The sequence below is a fragment of the Buceros rhinoceros genome, unplaced genomic scaffold (genome assembly GCF_000710305.1).
Source record: "Buceros rhinoceros silvestris isolate BGI_N320 unplaced genomic scaffold, ASM71030v1 scaffold41937, whole genome shotgun sequence".
Lineage (NCBI taxonomy): Eukaryota > Metazoa > Chordata > Aves > Bucerotiformes > Bucerotidae > Buceros > Buceros rhinoceros.
The window spans coordinates 522-20,785 of record NW_010421164.1 but is presented as its reverse complement, the minus strand read 5'-3'; the positions used below and the strand labels follow the sequence as shown (position 1 = coordinate 20,785).

Genomic DNA, 20,264 nt, shown 5'->3' with positions numbered 1-20,264 from the left:
CAGAGCTCTGTGCAGGCTGGGCAGGGAGGCACTGGCACTGTCAGCTCTCCTGGTAAGCTGTTTTGGTCTGTGACTTGTCTCAGCTCTCCCTCCTGGCAGCCGTTCTCCCCCTCTCCTGAGGCCACTGTTGAGCAGCGGTGCTCTGAACAAGTTTGTTGTGCTTCTGCAGGACCATCACCTCCCCTCATGCTCAGCGTGACCCGCAGATGTAATAGATAAATGGGATCTCTGATCACTGGCTTCCTCAGACTGCTGTCTTCCCCAGGGCATGGCTCACTCTCCTGCAGACACTGGAAGAAGTTGGAGGACAGAGAAATGGGAACAGGTTGCCCAGAGAGGTGGTAGATGCCCCATGCCCAGAAACATTCCAGGCCAGGTTGGTTGGGGTTCTGAGCAACCTGCTCCAGCTGAAGTTGTCCCTGCTCACTGAAGGGGGGTTGGACTAGATGACCTTTGAAGGTCCCTCCCAACCCAAACCATTCTGTGAAATCAGCTGAGATGAGCAGGGCTTTGTACCTTTAGGGTTTGGGGAGAACCTTCCAGTTACACTGCTGCTGGATGCAGGTGCTGAGATGGTGGGATGCCAAGTTGGACACATTTGCTCCACTTTTCACTGAACCCAGTTGAGGCTTGGACTCTGCCACAGCATTAACAGAGGGGAAGAGCTTCACAGCCGCAGAGGAGAAAGCTATTGCCTACTCTTTCTGAGCAGCTATGGCATGGCACAGCCACAGACTTGGTGCAAGCTTCCTCTACACTAACAGGGTCTCAGAGGACCTTCTGCTACTGAGGGTGCTCTGCTGTTGTGTCTTGGTGGCCCGTCCAGGTCCTCCTAATCCTCTGGAATGGTCCAGGCCGTGGCGTTGTCTCTCCGAGGCTTGGCAGAATGATGCTGCTGCTCCTCTTGGGAGCAAAGCCCAGCGCCATGGAGCGGGGGAGAGCGCAGTACCAACGGTGGACACTGGAGGCTGCCACAGACCGGGTGGCTGTACCGGCGGCACCGGGTCTACCCCACCCAGGGCACCAGGCTCGGATTCTTGCTATGGGGTTTTTGTGAAGCCCCAGCTCCTGGAGTGTAGTGATTAGGTGAGACTTAAACTTCTACCTTCCTAAATATATATACACATTTTTATAATTTAAGCCCCTCTGAGGGCAAATCATGATTCCAGGAGAAGGCTGAGGAAACACAGATGAACAGACTGGTTTGAAAGATCAGCGTGATGTATTGCAGGGGACAAACGTTAGCAGTGGGCTAAATCCCAGGCCCTCTTTTGTTTGCAAGTCTGATTAGCTCTGGGTCATGTCATGCAAACAGTCCCCTGGTAGCTCCAGGAGCCTGGCACATGTCATAGGTGCTGAAACAATAAGGTCATCCTCCTGCCAAGCTCTGATAACAGCCTTTACTCCTGCTGCTGCAGGGCTTTGCTCCTCCAGCTGTTCCAGTGCTGCAACCTCTCTGTTGGCATCAGCCTTGCCTTGGGACACAGCCCTGCACTCTGGCGGGGAGTGTAGGGGTCTGCAGGTGCTGCATCTTCTCTTTGGCTTCTTGGGCGGGGTAAAAAAAAACCCAAACCCGCAATTTAAAACAGAGGCTTTTGCAGGTGCATGTGCTTGGCTGAAACCTGTGTTTGGCCAAAATCTGCCATCCCCACTGGCAACCCGAGGTGCAGCAGCTACTCACAGCCTGGTTTTAACATGAAATTTCGGGTGCATAGATACCTGCTCCCAGCTCCAAAAATGTTGCCTGTTGTAGTAACTTAGTGCCAGCTCCAGCGCTGTGCTCTGGGGAATGGTCTCTGTCCCAGAGTGTGCAGTAAGTATCAGATGGGTGTCTACAGAGAAGGGCAGAGAGGCTGGAGTAATGCAAGGGAAACCATCCACATACAGACCTCAGGCACACTCTTTGCGAGACTCCTGCGGGGCACAGCAGGTTAGCTGAGCCAACTGGTATGCAGTTCAAACAGTCTGCTCTGACCAGCCAAACCTCCCCTCCCCCTGAAAGCAGATCCACGCTGCTGAGACAGGAGGCAGGACAAGGTGTAATCAGAGATGAGCTTTAACCCCCGCTCTTGGCAAATGAATAGCGCTTGGCGATGGTACCGTTTTAATGAGAATGAGGTGGAAATCACTTGAGCTTCCCTGCTGTGCCATGGCTCTGTCACTGCCGGGATGCTGCTGGAAGGGTGATGGAAATAGGAGAACCGGAGAGGACCGTGGGGGTTTCTTGTTTAAGAAGAGAATATGTGGTTTAGGGACCGTGATGGGGTCAGTGGAGGATGGCTGGGTAGATGAGCAGCCTCGTGGTAAAGCACCGTGCCAGCAAGCAGCGAAGTTGGGCTTCATGGGGCCCTCAGAGGCTGTCTGTGCCCTCCCGGGCAGTGGTAACCCCAAAGGGTTTTGCTGGATTGTCTGTGTTGAAGGTAAAGGCGAGTGGCTGCACCCAGCACCGAGTCTGGGAATCAGAATGAGCAGGTTTCCTGAAGATCAGCCTCAAGGGTTTTGTGGCTGTGGCCTTTCTCCAGCAATAGAAGAAGGTCTTAGACACACGGGGATGAAAGCAGATGTTATGGGGAGATGTGTGTCCATGGCACTCTGCTCCAGGATATGACCTTGGGTACGGACCTCTGCTCAGCTACAGCACACCTGCAGCACGAGCAGGGGCTGAGGGAAGGCAGGACTGCCCAGACCTGCAGATACTGCTCCAGCCTTGCTCTGTTGCTTCAGGGCCCATCTGTGTAGTCTTGAGTTAGTCCTGTTGTGCCCGTGTGTCATTGTGACTTAGGAACAGAAGAAACAGTATGATCCACGGGTCAAGGAACAGTTTGGGCAAATACACTTGCGGCTTGGCCCTTGTCGTAGGGCTGGAGAGACAGTCTGAACGCCCTGCTGAGGGCTGTCTCTGCTCGTTAAGACAAGGTCACCCTGTGCAGTTTTCCGCCCCCGTAAAGCTGGTGTAATCCAGCTGCTGCATGTTGGTTCTGGCAGAAGCTTTAGCTCAAAAGCTCCTGTCTGGCTTCCTTCCCAGCCTTTAGCACTTCATGTCCCATGCCCAGCCCAAGGTTCACCCTCTGCAAAGGCAAAGTAAAGCTCAAGTGATCCTTGTGAAAGGTTGACCAGTACTGGAAACTGCCCGTAAGCCTCCATTTGCCCTGCTTACTGCCTGAATAGTCTGATAACCTAGTGCTGTTACTGGTCTCTGGCTTGATTCGAGTATCTTTGGGGGTAACACCACGACCTTTTCCCCTTCATGGTTTCTGGAATTGTGCCCTGTACTTGACTGGGTCATGCTCTGTGGATCTGTAATTATCTGTGATGCCTACATATCCATTAGGGGATTTTATATGTTAATCTCACAATATCTACTGTTCATTTTGATGCTTTCCACTCACTGGCTGCCCATAACCTCTGCATGCAATGTGCCAGGTTCACTGCAGGGCAAGCAGAGTCGAGGACAGGCATTTCTCCCTGCCCGTTTCTCCCTCACTCACCCCTATCTCTGACTCCCAGATGTGCAGTCGGGATCCCAGCAACCAGCTGAGGCTTCTGGACCAGCACCGAGCTGTGGGGCTCTTGGCATACATGCTTTGACGTGTCTTCCCGTGTGCTGGAGAGTAACACGTGGTTCTGCATCAGTAACGTAAGTTACGACTATTTTATAGTATCTCTGAGCTTAAAACCAGACAAACTGTCATATGCCTTCATCAGGGATTGCCGTAACAAGCAAGTGACAAGCCATGAAATCAGTATTATCAGTGACAACAGCACCACCTCAGTGCTGCATGGGTGCATGTCAGTGCCATAAAACCATATGTTACATAGTTTACTAGTTGCAGAACTAAATCTGCCTAAATTTCCTCCGTTTTTTTCTATCTAAAGCATTTTTCAAGGGGTTGTTTGATATTTTTCAGCAAACTATCCAAAACAATTATATCAGACTAGAGGAAAAAAACCTTCACTTTAGGTTACTTAAATTCTTACAATTTAGAACCACTTAAAAGTAGAAGTGCACAAAATGCAGTATTTCAGTTCTGTTTAAAGAACTCAGAATTTTCAAGTGTTTACCTGATTCCTTCCCGCTGCAGCTACTCACTGTATTCAAAACACAGCAGTTTCATAGCCTCTGCATGTGTTTATTCCAACTAATTTACTATTTGTGGGGATGAGGGTATTGCTCAGATGTAATTACGAACAGACCTGGATCTGAAGCTCAGGTCTTTCTTTTCAAATGTTAGACACAAATTAATCTATTTTTAAATTGTTACCCTATGTTATAGAAAGAAACTTTACAGCATACCTGTTGTCACATCTGCAGAGGACTAATCAGATTGAAAAAACCCCCCCACCTCACATTTATCTTCATCTCTGGGGCAGTGTAATACACTTAACTTCTCCAAAAATGCGCTCCTTTTGGTCCTGGTTCAAGGAATATCCATCATTAGGACAGCAGAGGGACCTAAAAGTCACTCTGGCATCAGCTGCACTTTAAGCATCTGCTTGAAATGCTGCTCACGCTCACCTGCTAAACAGGTGCTTGTGGTTTTTCACCACTCACAAATGTCATGTACCCAGGTATGTCATGAAATGTGGACTGAATATAGAAAGTAGGGTGGGGAATTAGTAAGCTTTGCAAAATACAATTCCAGAGCCATCACAGCTTGCCCTAGGAACCAGGGTGTCTCGGAAAGTTCTACTACAATTTGTTAAATTATTTACATTATTTTTCCTGTGGCACCGCTTGTTCTTCCAGTGTGACCCAAACTAGGCAGAAACACCTGAGGAATAAAGGTCGATGCTTACCAACGGAGTTCCTGGCTTGTTACACATCAATAATGCACAAAGCTCATCAAAGCCCTCGGTTATTACACTGTCACAGCACACTGACTCCTGTGGAGCATTCAGAGTGCTCTTATGGGCCTAGGGACATACGGAGCTCCTACGGAGTGCAAAAAGAGGCTTTTAAGCAATGAGCATTGAAAAAAAATAGAGCATTGAAAAAACCCACAAAGACAGGAAAGAGGTTTTTTAACCACACTATTACTGTGACTCCACCACTCATGCCCAGAGTCTGTGTGCTCTGTGTTCAGGAAGAAGCATGGCAGACCCAACTCAAAATCCAGGGACTGGTCTTGCAGCAAGTAGAACAGAGTATTAGTTCAGACCCTGGGAGACAGAAAATCCCAGTGAAATCTGAAGGTTGAGAAGTTTGGCCTGAGCACTTATATTGAACTGTGGCTTCTTTGACTGATGCTCTGATCCACAGTTTGACTTGCTTTCCCCTCCAGAGCAGCATAAATAGTGAAAATCAGGACTCTCACTGAGAAATATCAAATGCTTCAGCAGCACAGGTGACGACATTTCGTCACGAAAAATCTGATGTGATAACTTCAGTGTTTCAAAACAAAAAATCTTCCAGGGTATTGCAGGGGAAGGAGGAGGGGATGTCATTAAGGGACAGTGACTGTGCAGGCTCTGCTCCAGGTCACTCACTTCCCTTGCACACAGGAGCTGCAGCCAACCCTGGTCCCTGCCATGGTGAGAATGTTAAGAGCTGCTCTTTTCTGCCATACGAACACCTAGAAAAATGTGTTGTATGAGCAGAGCAGATGTGCAATTCCAACTAGACAGTTGAAAGGGGGGAAAAAAAGCCCCCCCAAATGACTTTCAGTCAAGTGTCAAAGATGCATTTTGCTGTGCCCACCACCTCACCATAGTCCTAACAGCATTATGTAATTTGAGAACAAGCTCCCTTTGACTCGTGCCGATTATTTGTTAACAAAAAATGAATTGGTGGGGAAGCTATTTGTTAGGAGACATAGAAATGAATGGCATGGCATTGTGAGCATCTGTGTGGTGAGGAAATGTGCCAAGCTCTGCACAGACTCCCCAGAACTAAATAAGCATCCAAGTTCTCACAGTATCAAAGCAGCATCAAAGGATCTCCAGAGATGAGCAAACTTCATAAATAAGCATAAATAACGAAGCTCAGGGCTGTATGAGCTCAGCAATATATAAATAGTTCATTTTGAAATCCTCCATTATGAAACACCATTGGAGAAGGGCTGCAAGAATGGTGAGGTTGAGGCCTTGTGATTATTTGGGATCTAAATGTAATGGATGATGGCAGAGCAGGGGATCTGGAGTGGATAATACAGCTGGGCTGGGAAATAAAGGTCTAAGACAGTGTGGTCCAGGCGAGCCAGGCTTAGCACTGTGAGCCATCAGAGCCATCTTCCACCGTCCTCTAGTAAGCACTAACCAGACAGGTATTGGTCATCTCTCGCCATGAGGCAGCTCTTCTAGACCTTGAATCTAAGTCACTTTTACCTAAAACGTGTCCCGATTGGTGAGAAGCTCTTTCAAAGCACTGGTGTCAGTACAGTGCTCTGGTAACTCGGCAGTGTCCTGTGACTGCCCGGTATTACTTACACAAACTCGTAACGCTTGGAACATGTGCCTCGTCTTCTCCAGGATAGATCGGTATCTTTCTCTTCCTGCCCTGTTATTCTCTCCCTCAACGTTTCCTTTTCACTGAAATCTTTCTCCATCAATCCCCCAGCCAAAGCACTTCATCAGCCACCCGGCACTGGGTGCAGCGGTTGCCCATGCTAACAAAACTGGCTGGGACCTGCCATGACTGCCACCAGACCATAGCGAAATGTCAAAGGGTCCCATCCTCTCATACCAAAAAACGCGGGGTGCCCCCTGCCATGACTGCCACAAGTCCATAGCGAAATGTCAGAGGATCCCATCCTCTGACACCTCTTCACTCAGCATTTCTTGTTTTAAACAGCTTTAATGAATCAGGAGCTGTGAACTTTTTTTACGCTCTGAAACAGTTTTTATCTAGAGTTCAACTTATTGGTAGAAAGTATTCAGCACTTCTCACATCAGTCTTAAATACATCCTGAACAGACAGAGTGGAAAATTGTCTTAAACCCATTGGCATCCACTTGCTGTCAGTCGAATGTCAAGTCAGGAATAAAAATTGGCAACTAGCTGTAGATTTCGCAGTCAGGCAGCAGGATTTGTGGAGCTGAATTTGCAGTTCAGTTCTTGGCTTCAGCTGTCACCGAATGTACCTCCAGTGATGAGCATTCATGCCACAGTGAGGCATTGGAGTTGTCAGATACCCAGAGCTTACAGAAATAACTTCATTTTGAAATGGACTGTCTCTTTTGGTATGAATAATCAGACGGAACAACATACAAAATACTTGACATGTACTGGGAGCCCGGCACAGTCTGACACACGGAAATAGTTGGGATATTTCATACTCCATTTAATGCTTCTCCAGAGTTTCACAGAACAGTAAATTATCAGTGCTATAATTAAGCCACATGCTCCCTCTCTTTCATTATACTTTAATCCTATTTCTTTTAACAGAGATGGTGGAAGCCATTGATCAAATGCTTCTCAGAGACCTCAATATAATCAAAAAGGAACCTAAATGTTAACAGGGAGCAAGGTTTTGCTGTGATAGTTATTCCCAAGGCTCAACAACACCCTGGAAATGCAAGTAGGTCAAAACTGCCTTCCCAATCTAAAAGGAGAAAAATTAAAATTTCAAGACTAGTCTTCAAACCTACAATATGATAAGGAAAACAATATGAGTCCTAAAAGACATAATGACTTGTCAGCAACAGCTCTGTGTTACCGTCACACCGATACCAACTCTCATGTAGCAGTGAAAGGGGAGTGCATGTCTACTTCGGATCAGCAAACACTTTGAAATTCTGGGGTGAAATCCCTGTGTCACTGAAATAAAATCAAGGGGGTTTGGTTTTTTATGTCCCTTGTATGATGGAAAATAAAGCAGTTATCACTCATTTACTATAAAACCTCTGTTCCTACATCAGCTTTGTAAAAAAAGAGAAGGGCACGTGGCTAGATACCTTCCCTTGGTTCCATTTTCTCTGGCTAGTGTAACAAATTTTATAGGGGATTCAAGTGCAATGCCTCGACTTTCAGTTGTTTAATTGAAAGGCATTCCAGCACACCATACACCAGCCCTATATTCCAGTACCCACCCTGCTGCAGCCTTGCTAGGTAAAGGATCCCTGTTTGAACCTTGGGGACTCTATCTGGAGGTACAAGAGTGAGCCAGCTTCGGGACAAACCTTCAGGAATACCCTCTCCCTGCCTACCTAAAACAAAGCGGTTTATGCATCAGAGTTCTGTTTTATTAGTTTAAAATGCAGCTTGGGTTGGCATTAAACCACAAAGAGCAGTGGATAAGAAACTGTATATTTTCTGACAGGTCACTGAGCTGGAGCCTAACATGCTCTTTTTAACAGCTCATTTGTGTCTGCGGTCCTGACGTTCTGACATTTGCTGTCAAGGCTCCTTTCCTGGGCAGTGAGGCGCTTCGCTAGTTGACACCACTGCCCTGATCTGCAGCGGCACACACCAGTCTCTTACTTAACTACTGACACAAGATCAGTGTCTCTGGAATTCAAAGAAACACCCCCAAAAAAACCAAAATGAAGATTATCAGCGGCTTCTCTATTATGCAAATGAGATATTTAAGACAGCACAGGGCACAACTTATGAAAAAGGTATTTATTATTTACACAACTGCTATAGTTCCTTAAGAACAATATATACTGTTTTTATTTGAAAGGGTCAGGCTTCTTTCAAATACACGAACTGCATAATGCACAAGTGTTGGTAATGCCAGACAGCAGTCACATCACACTTCGATAGCGCAGGCATAAGCAGCGCAAGTAAATGATACCTTGAGAACAGTATGGCTGAATATTGTATTTAAACACAGTGTTTGCACTTGGACAAGATTTAGCTAGAAGAGAACAAGGGTTTTGTTCATGCTTTGTTAGGAAAGCGACTTTCCCATCTGAGGTTTAAACCCTTTATCTAACTGGAGAATTTTTCAGACTGCTTTTCGCTTACCAAATATGAGTGGGTTTCTCTCCCTCAAACATCAATCTTTTGTTTTCCAGTTAACACTGCTTTATAGCACAAGTTCACACACTGGGGTAAACGGCCACAGAGGTGGTACCTTTCCATCTTACTGTCTTGCACAGAGAAACACTGACATACTAATACATACCAAACTTAGACAACTTGTAATTTATAAATACTGGAATGGGAGAGGGAGACTCTTTCTAAAGATGGAGGGAATAGAGGGCTTATACAATTCATACAATGCCGAGGTTGGCTCCTTACTCAGCTTTTTTGGTCTAAACATTTTTTATTCTAGTTTCAGAATGGTTTTGGTCTTTAATGGTTATGGTTGTACTTCGGCAACAAAGGAGAGGAAAGTATTTTAAGTAGTAACATCAGAACTGAATGCAACAAAAAGTAAATGACTCGTTTCTCCCACTTTGAGCTTATTGCTGTGATCTTTAAAAAAAAAACCCCACAACCAACCAATTGGAAGACCAAGAATAGCAGTCGTTCTGGCATTGGATCCAGTGTCCAGCACTATCATACTCTAGCGTAAAAGCAAGGAAAAGTCCAATGATCTTAGTTATGTTCCCTTCAATTCAGTGCCACACGATTTTATTAGCGTTATTGTCCTTGCTTCTTCGAAAGATACCTGAAAGAAACAAACGTACAGGTTTTCACAAGGTAAGAGGCAGACACAAATATATCTAGTACTTTTTATAAACTCAGAGTATGAATTTGCTTTCTTTTCTGACTAGCAATCCTCCCACTGATAACAAAAATGAGAACTGTGATCAATACTAATGGTTTTATTCCATTTCAGCATTCTTTCAATTCCACGATCGGTTATATTGCAGTAATTCCAGTGAATGTTTTTAGTTACTCTCTACTAGGCTTTTTAAACAAAAGGGAGGTAGGAAATGGAAATGTTTTATTCTAAGAGGTTGAAAACTACATTAGTTGGAAAAGTAGCTATGTATCCTTTAAAATGATGTGGCACCCCTTCAAATAAATTCAAGACTTTAATGAACAGTCAGCCAGCATAACCACTAGTTTCTTTAAAGAATTTGAGGTACTCTAAGATGCTTGTTTTCTGATCTCATAGTTCGCTTACCACTAAGGCTGGAGCAATCTGCCTACGTGGTGACACTGAAGTCTTTGCAAATACTTTAGAAAAAAAAATCCAACCAATTTAACTGACAGTGTGAAATATCCAGTGAATTTCACTGCTCTTAAAGCTTAGCATTTGACTTTCTGTTCTAATCAGAAACAAGAAAGAAAATTTGCATGGCCATTCTTTTAAGCAGTGAATGAGTGTTTTTCGAACAGTATATTGCACACACTTGTTTTCACACGTATTGAAACTTCAGGCTGTTGCATAAAACCATTAAGAAGAATTTTGCCCAAACATTTCAGCTAATCATTCTCTAGCAAGAATTAGGACACTAACTGGTGTCCTAATTTTTCAAAAGTCTCATTCATACACAGTAACTTACACATTGGAGCCAATGAGCACCACAATACCACAGTGTCCAAGAATCACACTGCAACACCCCAAACCTCTGAAGCAACCACCAGAAAAGTTGCCTTGTAACTCAGGACCTGAGATCTAAGCTGACAGCCTAACTTCTTAGGGGTGGAGACAGTGAGATTTCTAGGGATCAGGGTCCTTCAAAAACTCTCTTCCTTTTGGGAAGCATAATTGCTTCACTGAAAACAGTTGGTGAATACTTGAATACTGGAGAAGTATAAAAAAAAGTCCCTTCTGTCCAAATCTTATCATTTGAGGGAAGCAGCCCAAACACTGCAGCCTTATTAAAATTCTACTGAAACTAAAGGACCTTCATAACTGTAAGCGATGTCAAAGTTCATCAGCTCAATTGTTTCCGGTTTATGTACAGACAGTCTCAAGCAAAACACAGTGGGGTCAGGGACAGAAGGAAGAAAGAATTTTGACTTTGTTCTTACCTTTCCCAATGTTTGTGATTCAGCTCCAAAAAGTCATCTAGTTTTGCTATTTCTTTAAGGTATTGAGTGAGCTTTAGAAGCTCCTTGTCTTTATCCCGATTTAAATGTGCTTTCATAAAAGGCCTTATCTATACAAAATAAATAAACTGGATATAACCATTTGCTCAAAGTAAGAAAAACGCTTCCAGTTCTCTATCATTTATCATCTAATTAAAAAGTATGTTCAGTACTATAACAAGTTATAGTTTCTCTTAGGGAAGAGGAAGAAAAGCCTTTTCCTTTAGTGGCCACATCCAATGCGTCTTGTTCATGCAAACTGGATTGTAGGGTTTTTGCCTTACATGCCCAGCTGGAAGAAATTTGTTTTGTCATGCGCTTCCGCAAGCCTCCCCCTCCCAGTCAGACAGAATGATAAAAGGATCTGGAATGGACCGCCACATTTTCTAATATGATTTCATAGAGTTCTGCAGGAGGCGTGAGGGTTTTTCAGCTCTGCTATGAGTTGTGTGTCATCGCTGCAACCAGATGCTTTTTTTCAACAAAAAGCATTTGACTACAATCACAGATAAGCTTCTGTGAAGAGATGTCAGAAATAAAGCCCATCTGACAACTGCTTTAAGCTTGGAATACATTATACCTGTGCCTTGTTTTAGTGAGTCAACATTCTTGCCTGCAGCTCTGTTAATGTCATCTTGACAAACGTCTTTCGAATCTGAGCTAGAGGGAGATAATACTCTTCCAATGAAATCTTTGCTATTCCAGATTCTCCTATCACTGTACAGTTCCAATTAACATCATCCTGCTAGATCTCATCAATTGTTATCCTCTCCACATCATGGATACTTTCAAAAAAACATCATCTGGGATTTCTGCATCTGAAAGCAGCTTTTATAAAAAAGAAATTTTTGAGGGATCTTTCAGTACTGTAGTGCTGCACCATCACATATAAGTAGAAATTTAAGTTGTGTTCTTAGTCAGAACCAGCACTGATGATGGAGCTTGAACTGGTTGACAATTTTATAAACTGAAATATTTGTTATTCTACAGTCAAAATGGCTCAAAGTGTTCATTATCTCCCAGAACAGAACGCTTGCTGTTACATTGGCATAATATCATGAAATACAGCCACGTAGTTGTTTTCCACATATAACCATTCTTGGGATAAAAGATCACGTATTTCAATGGTGCTTGTCAACTCAGCTCGATTATGGCTTGCAGGTATAATTAACGTGGAAATCACAATTTCATTGATTTTTGGTAGTCTCTTAAAAGCTCACTTAATAGTGAAACAAAGCTTATTTAATGCTATTAGGGAAATATTAGTCCAGACAAACAGTAATCTAAATGGATAAAAAACCCCGCATCTTTGCTAGTTAAGGATACCCTTTCTTTATTATACTGTAAAGAAGTATCAGAAAATGCTACTTGAAGTATAAGAGAAAGTGGTAATAAATGAAAGTCTCAGTTAAAATTACCTTGAGTCCGTTTTGTGGATTCATTAGGAAGTTTCGGCCAATATCATCAAACATGATAGTATTTTTTTTGCTGTAATATTCTGAAAACTTTCCCCAAATAACACCAAGAGGCTTCACCTGCAAAAAGAACACATACAGGGTACCTGAGGTACCTGATTTACCTGAGGTAAATCAGATCATATGCAGGAGATTAAAATATCGGTCTACAGGAACTCGAGTCCAAACTCAAATGGACACTTGTATTTTTTTGCTCAAAATTTAGCAGGTACTTGGGCTTTAATAAGGGGAGAGACATGAAATAGTAAAACGTACTAAATACTCCCCACACTAAAGAAAACCTTTCTGTTAGTACTAAATTTTCTTGCAAGTTATCTATTATTTGATTTGAATGCAGTATCATCCAAATAAAATAAAACACTGAGAATTTCAGTAGGAAAAAAAAAAAGTATGCCTCCAAGATTCTTACAGTTTTCTTGCATGAAAACTCCAGCACAACTTTATTGTTGAGTATTTCAAAGGGGTATGATAACAAGTCAGCTGAGTGTTGAAAAAGATCAGCAAAAAGTAGGTACTTACATCTATTAGTCCTCTTCTAGGAGTGTGCACTGTTATCATGGCAGCACTGTCCAACATGAACGTTATCTTGTAGTTAGCATTGGTACTCACTCCAAGCTCCTACACCACAAAGATTTATTATTAAAGCTTCTAATTATGACAGTTTTACTGCTGTACAACTGGAACCACAATTACAGTACGTTGTTTGTCTAAAGGGTGAGCTGCTAAGGATTACCAGACACACAGTAAAAATAGGTGTCTGGGGAGCTTTGTTTTACTCAATGAGAATCATAAAAGTACACCACTCTACCAAGACAGAAAGCAGCTGATAAGAATTTATTTTGGCAACGTTTTTTATCAGAAACGTAACCGATGTTGACTTTACTCGGTATCTATAGCAAGGACAGCAACAGTGTACTGTCTGCTCTTTGTTCCTCCCAGTGAATTGCAGCAAATCACAGCCCAATTGAAGGTATATATAAGTAGAAAGAGAGTAACAGTTCATTGTTACCGCTTCCTCCAACACGTGTCCAAGATAGCCAATGTTAACCAGAAATCTGTCAGTTTGTACTTGAAAGATTTGATAACTCCTGAAATAAAGGCTAAGGAAAACATCCTTTTCAGAATTAAAAATTTTGTCTAGATGAGAGCGATCATTTCCATTTCAAATCCTTTCCAAAGCTGAAGAGCACTAGTAAAATCTGCTGACATATTACAGACAGTGCTGACGATTTCTGGTGTGTGCAACAGCTGTATTATGCAAAGGTACAGAACAAGGAGAAAATATACAACAGCTCTGTTGCAAATATCCAGCCTTGACTGATTTGCTTTTATCTTAAAAAGCGAATCTTGCAAATGAAAAGCGCTACCTGCCCAGGTCAGTGCGCTGTTACACTGAAAAAACAGCCTGTTCTAGACCGTTCGAATTCCAGGCATAAATAGGTGGTAAATGACAGATTAAATCTGGTGATCTAGTACTCCCTTCTTTGTAATGCTGTTCCTGATTGTTGTTTAAAACAAAAACTTTAATGCCAAGTATTGCTGGGATCATTGCTCCCTGACAAAAAGTGAGACTGGTGCTCTCGGCTTAAGGAGAAACAGCAGTTGGCATCTAGTGGTAGGAATCTCAAATGATGACGACCCTGGAGCCGGCATAGAAAGATTGTGATTCAGTAACACAAGAAAGGGCTGGAAAAGCGACCTAGAAACGTAGAATGGTGACCAGCGCAGAGGAACAGCCCAGTTTTGAACAACGGTTTTCTACAACCAGTCCTAGCGCTACACTGACAGACGCGACACAGAGCTGTAACAGTGCCACAAGAAGGGCAATGTCTGCAAGGCTCAACTTGGGTTGTGCTAGCACTAACTCCACTTCGTAGTTCTGATTAAAGGTTCTCATTTCTGAGATCGCTCTCAGGAACTCTGTTTGTTTAGAAAGATCCTAGCAATTCATTATTTTGAGGAAGAGAACACTGGAAAATGTGCTTTGCTCTGTTAAAACCTATAAAAACTGTAGAGTGGGGATATGAATGCTTAAATTTGGAAAAGTTTTTCCTGAAAAGTGAACGAGCTTTGATTTATAAGCATGAAAAAGCAAACCCACCAACCAAACACACAGCAACTCCTAGTAAGCTCATTAGATTTACAGCTAAGCATGGCTGTAAATATATTTACCTCTAGGTCAGCTGTGCCAAACTGGCTAGCTGCCTGATTTAGGAACAAAGGAGACGAGGATTGAAAGAAGAGCTCTTACGGATGTTTTAATAAGGCAGAGGAAGCAACAGAACCACACAGCTGCAAGAGGTACAAGATAAATAGGAAAAGGGTTTCCTCTTGATAACCTACTCCAGCCTGCCACATCTGTTTGTTCCTTTAAAAAAAAGGATATTACACTCAAAGACTAGAACTCTATAATTAGAGGTAAGATGAAAGCAGCTATGAAGACTGCGTGCCTAATCTAAGTTTCAGCAGGTACTGACTTGTGTTTAGTTCTGCTAAATTTAGCACCTACCACTGATAGTTTGTGAGGAATTCTAAAATTAGATTCAATCTCATTTTGTGACGAAGATATTTTAAAGTGACTATGACGATTTAAAAACCTTGGGTTTTTCTTCACATGACCTCCCCAGATGCTATCCCGTTCCACAACACTGAGTATGAGTCCTACTGTATGAACAGCTGACCAGACTGGAAACAAGTTACACATTTCCAGAACTTACTTTCATTTTAGCTTCAATCCACTTCATATTAGTAGCAGCTGAAACCAAAGGGGGAAAACAGAAAGAATACTTTGTCAAAATAAGTTATTGACAGGCAAAAGGAAACAAGTCAAGAAATTGTTCACTTAACATCAAATTTTTTACACAAAATTTAATTTCATAAAGATTTGTCCTTGTTACAGGTTTCCATGTTCACTGTCTTGAAGACAGTCTTCCTTCATGGAAGTTTGTTTTTATTTGGAAAAGCTCACTTCTCAAATGGTCAGCTGGATAAACACTGCATGCATTTAAGCCACTGGATAGATGAGCTGTACCTGAACTACGTAACTAAACCACAGAACTCTGAGAAGCGGGCTACAGCTGCTTTGCAGCACCACACTGCCTGTGCAGGACTTCATCCTTGCCACGCTTTATGTATTCTTGTCATTGCTTCCAGGAGAAAGTGTCAGCATTGCCCACTGATGTAAGGACATGGGGAAACATTGTCCCAGACCATGAAAACTAAATTTTGTAATACTATTCTAATATGGTTTAAACCCTGCACTGGCTCAAGTCTGTTCTCCAGCTGTCAGACAGGAAGTGAAGCAGCATGCACAGGCAACCAACCAGCCACCCCTGATGACAGGAGAGGTTGGTTCATTTGGCAGTTCACGACTTATTGTCTGGATTGAGATTCTTTATAAAGATAGCTATCAAACAGTGCCTGAATGTTGATTGCACAATTTTGTTACTTCAAGCACTTGTTTGTTTGTACAAAGCAACACTCAGCACAGCAATGCTGAGCTTTATGCTGTGATTAGACCCATTCGTGTGAGCAATATGTGGTGTTTTTTCGCACATGAATTACTATTGTTCTAAAAGAGCTGTAATAGCTGTGTGAACATTTCTGCTGAATGTATTGCAGCTAAACATTCCTGTATTGTTTTAGATCTTGTGATTCACACTAAACAGCAATATAAAAACCTCCCACCTGGAGTCTCTGCTCTGAATTACAATTTGCAACAAAGTCTTAGGTACTGAGTATAAAACTTACACCAAATGACAATATCATAATCCTCATACGCAGATGTCAGGAATTCATGAAGGTATGGCCTCATCAGTTCTACCCCCGTTTCAGCACACGATCTGTGGTCTAAAGAGAATATAAGAGTGAAGCAATTCATTATTAAAGCTTAAGGCAAGTTGTTGAAGTTCAGCCTGACTTTGCTATCTGTCCCGAGACCTGAAGAGTTCCACGAGGGAAGCACTGGGTGCTTTAGAATTATGAATGCACTCATAGCAAACTACCATTCCCATTTTAAAGGTGGAGAGAAGAAGCAGAGGGGATTATTTATCTCTTGATCCTTAGAGGTATTTGAGGGATTAGCTAATAATCAAATCAAAGATCTGTGGCTCTGAAATCTTTGAAGAGTCAGGCCAAATAGTTCATCTGTGCAAATTAATGACATCCCAGATATGAAAAAGACTCCTTCAAATCTAGTTCAGTTAATTTTGTGAACAAAAATCAAGCTTATTTTGGACATGTAAACATTGCCTGTTCCAATTAGAAAACTGCTGTCAAATTCTGCTAACCAAAGACCTCTAAATAAAAATTTTAAACACAATAATACGTTGAATTCTAATCTCACACTGCAAACAGATCTCATCAAAAAGGCAAGGTAAGGAGAAGGAATAAGGCAAGCCATTACTTACTGCTTATAGTCAAGCTGCCTTGACAGACCTTCAACCCAGAAAATTAAGTCAGAAGGAAAATTCTGGCTTCCAAAAAAACCAGTTTGGCAGAATTTTCAAGTAAAACATGTTTTTGTGCATGTTTAGTAATGATCAGGAAGTAAAATTCGAAGCTATTCTCCCACACCCCCCCAAAGTGGAGTCAATCAGGTACAGACCGAGATTGTTACTTTAGAGTACCTTGCCCTGCCACTGTCATGTCCAAAATATAAGTTGGTCAAGAGAAAGATTATTTAGCTAGAATACTAACTTGTTACCTTTTTATGTCATCTTGCAGAACATAAATACCTGCTGCACCAAAATCAACAACCTGCAACACTTAAAAAGCTTTTCAAAACACAAGCAGAAGATCTTACAAAGCGGAATTTATATAGTACAAGACGTACCAAAGTTACTGAACTGGATTTGTAACGCAAAAACCGAGCAACATGAACTGGCAAATATAGTGACCTCTTAAAAGAAACAAAAACCAGAAGTTCCATAAAATCTCACCAAACAGTGTATAATCAACATCTAGGACCAGCAGCTTTTTTCCTTCTCTAGGAGGATTCAGAATTTCCACTTTGTACTCTTTAACTCTGCGGGAAATTTTTAGTAGATTTTCTTCCCTAATGTAACAGTGCAAAAAGTTGCAGTTAATTAAAATGCATACCGTACATTCAATAACAAGGCTGTTTGTTAATAGCCAAACCTCCTAACCTATTTTCTACTTCCACAACTTCCTCTTCAATATCAAAGTCATTGACAACATCATCGTTATCAGGAGGTGGCCCAAGGACATCTTCCTAGAGGAATAATAATAAAAGATAACTAGGATCACTGAAGGGAAATAACAATATCAATAGCAAGTTTCTGTTCCTGCACAGGGGAAAATAATATTTAACGAAAATTATTTCACTTTAATAGTGGTAAGAATTACTGAAGTATCCTGATGATTGTTCAGGTTTGAAAAGTCAGTGAATAGCATAGTAACGAGTTTGTACTTTAAGTCCAGAACAACATGGGAGCTTAATGAATACACTGTTGTGCAGAAAAGCTTTACAAAGAAAAAAAAACACCAACAGAAATCGAATGTACACTATTTTTCAAATGATTACTGGAATACTCAAAATGTAAAATCATGACCCACATACGTAAGCATTTTTTCCGTTTAAGCTAATAAACCAGTAAAATATTTACCAAACTCTCTTCGCGAGTGCCCATCATCATAATTTTAGTATTTGGTTTCAACTTGAGCGCTCCAAGCTTGACATCATCATCTGCAGGTTTGCCTGTAATGCAGCAGATATTTTTTTTTTTTACTGGGGTAGAGAGATTTCAGAAAACTGTCAACACATTTCACACTTAATTGAAATAAACTACCCACCAAACACCAGAATTCCCCAAGCTGTGTTACTGTCCTCCTCCAGATACAGACGCATCACTTTTCTGGCTAGCAGCAATTTAACTGCTGTTAGCATACCTTTGCCCACTTCCATGTCAGCCATTACATGGATCAATAATAAACAATATCCAGTGATGTGTAAGATTTCTATGTTCATTCAAAAGCCAGGTCTGGGAGGTAGCTGCTTGGTTAGTACACACACCCTGGCTAAGTTTAGAGATGTTTGTCCTTAACCATGTCAAGCACATTCACAACAAACAGCAAATACGAACAGTTACCCTTCATTTTAAGTCCAAGTAGTTTTTGACGCTCTGGTAACACTCCAGTAAGGCCTTTAAGAGACTGCTTCAGATCCAACACTGTGTCTTCTTCTGACAGCGAGGTTATTGTATACTCCTGTCCACCCCATTTTATTATGAGAGAGAGAGACATCCTTGTAGCATATGTTCAGTATTATATTCCGAAAACTGTGCAGGAGGAAAACATAATGCTCATGTAAGGAAGAAATAGGAGAATTGCTCTTTTCAGGAGACAAACCATACAGTCTGTATCATATTGTTTGTCAAAGAGCTGTCTGTTTTGCAAGAGCGGATGAAAACGTGGATAAAAAGCTGAAACTAAGGGAAAAAAGAAGAGCACTAAAACTGGGGCTCTGAGTTCCACTTCGGTGTATTTAGCAATGTCACATTCCCCGTTTGCTCCAGCATATGCTCACTGGCTGCGCGTTCTGTGCAGGTACAGCCTGTTCACTGCACAAGCGGCCCCCAAGCAGCGTACTGCAGCACCAGAAAAGTCATTTCAAAGCTCAGAAATGTCCTCTGCAATAATTACGCAACTGAACCAGCCACAGATATCTTTATGGATGTAACAACAAAACAGCAAATATGAAATACCTGAAGTATATAAAACCATAACAATAGTTCTGATCCCCACCGTTCATTTTTAGCGTTGGATTTCTCGAATCCCTTTCACTGTGCAATACCTGCAGTAATACACACCCCAGGTCACATCTCCCTGTAGTAATATCAAAGCAGGAGTTCGACAACAAAGCCAAAATATGCACCTACACAATGCAATTACACTATAAGAACTGCACTTCCAGTGCAGTGCTGACAAAACAGCCATAATTACACTGTCTTTAATTTACCCAGCATCACTTACACAAACTGTATTTAACAGTTTAGATCTACATTAAACACAGCAGAGAAATGAGATTTTTAGCTTTACGTGGAAGAAAGAACAACATGATTTTTCTGTTAAAGCTTGGAAAGAGAGAATCAAGGAGCCAGAAAGATTTGAAGAGGCTGTTACAGACTGTCGGGAGATGCAGAGACAGTCTCTGCACCCCTAATGGTGAGATTGTCCTTGAGAGACTGATATTCGAAAAGAAGAGAGAGCAGACCTGTGAAAAAAACTGAGGCTATCCACCCTCAAGAAATGCATTACACCAAGAAATACAGATCTGGCTTCTTGAAAAATCTCAGAATCCAAAAATCTGATTCCTCTTCCCCTCTAGCATCATATTCTCAGAGGTTACTTGCTGTCTTTGATACCGTATAGCCTACTAGGAACGAACACGGGATTACTCAGGCATGCCCACCCAGCTCAGACCAGCTGAGGAATACAGGGCTAGATACAACCTGCTTGCTGAGGACACGACAAGCCACACCTTCACACTATTTTGTCTAAGAGCCCTAAAAACAAGTTGAAGAGGAAAACTGGTGTCACAAATAAATGAATTTTTTTTCTTTTTTTTTCCTCCCCAGCATCTCCAGATAGGGACTTAAGCTGTGAAAAAGCCTAAGCACTGAGGAATTCAACTGAGGTTAAGGCTGTAGTGTCAAGCAATTTTGATACATAGGGTCATTATCATAAATTAGTCCTGTCCATAATCCTTAGTTTACATAAAAAAAGAGTTTATTATCTGTTTTGCCACCTATACCATATGCCTCTGTCCAGCACTTGAAAAGATCATCCCTCCAAAGTTGAGCACTTGACCAACCATTTATCCTTACTGAATTATGGTCC

The 20,264-nt window shown here is 42.1% G+C and overlaps 1 protein-coding gene across 1 annotated transcript; it reads right to left on the bottom strand.

Moving 5' to 3' along the window:
• Positions 1-8,544: 8,544 nt before the first annotated feature.
• Positions 8,545-18,703, bottom strand: UBLCP1 (ubiquitin-like domain containing CTD phosphatase 1). Its single transcript, XM_010139557.1, has 10 exons — positions 18,515-18,703; positions 18,032-18,123; positions 17,552-17,637; positions 17,345-17,460; positions 16,155-16,253; positions 15,122-15,159; positions 12,924-13,022; positions 12,348-12,464; positions 10,873-11,000; positions 8,545-9,556 (listed from the first exon to the last, which is right to left on the bottom strand). Exons 1-10 carry the CDS (start codon positions 18,666-18,668, stop codon positions 9,529-9,531), a joined length of 957 nt encoding a protein of 318 aa, XP_010137859.1. The 5' UTR covers positions 18,669-18,703; the 3' UTR covers positions 8,545-9,528.
• Positions 18,704-20,264: the final 1,561 nt, after the last annotated feature.

Coding starts and splice junctions, on each gene's coding strand:
- UBLCP1 (XM_010139557.1), bottom strand. CDS start 18,668: ATGTCTCTCTCTCTCATAATAAAATGGGGTGGACAGGAGTATACAATA. Junction 17,638..18,031: donor GCACTCGCGAAGAGAGTTTG/GTAAATATTTTA, acceptor TTATTCCTCTAG/GAAGATGTCCTTGGGCCACC. Junction 9,557..10,872: donor AATCACAAACATTGGGAAAG/GTAAGAACAAAG, acceptor TGTTTCTTTCAG/GTATCTTTCGAAGAAGCAAG.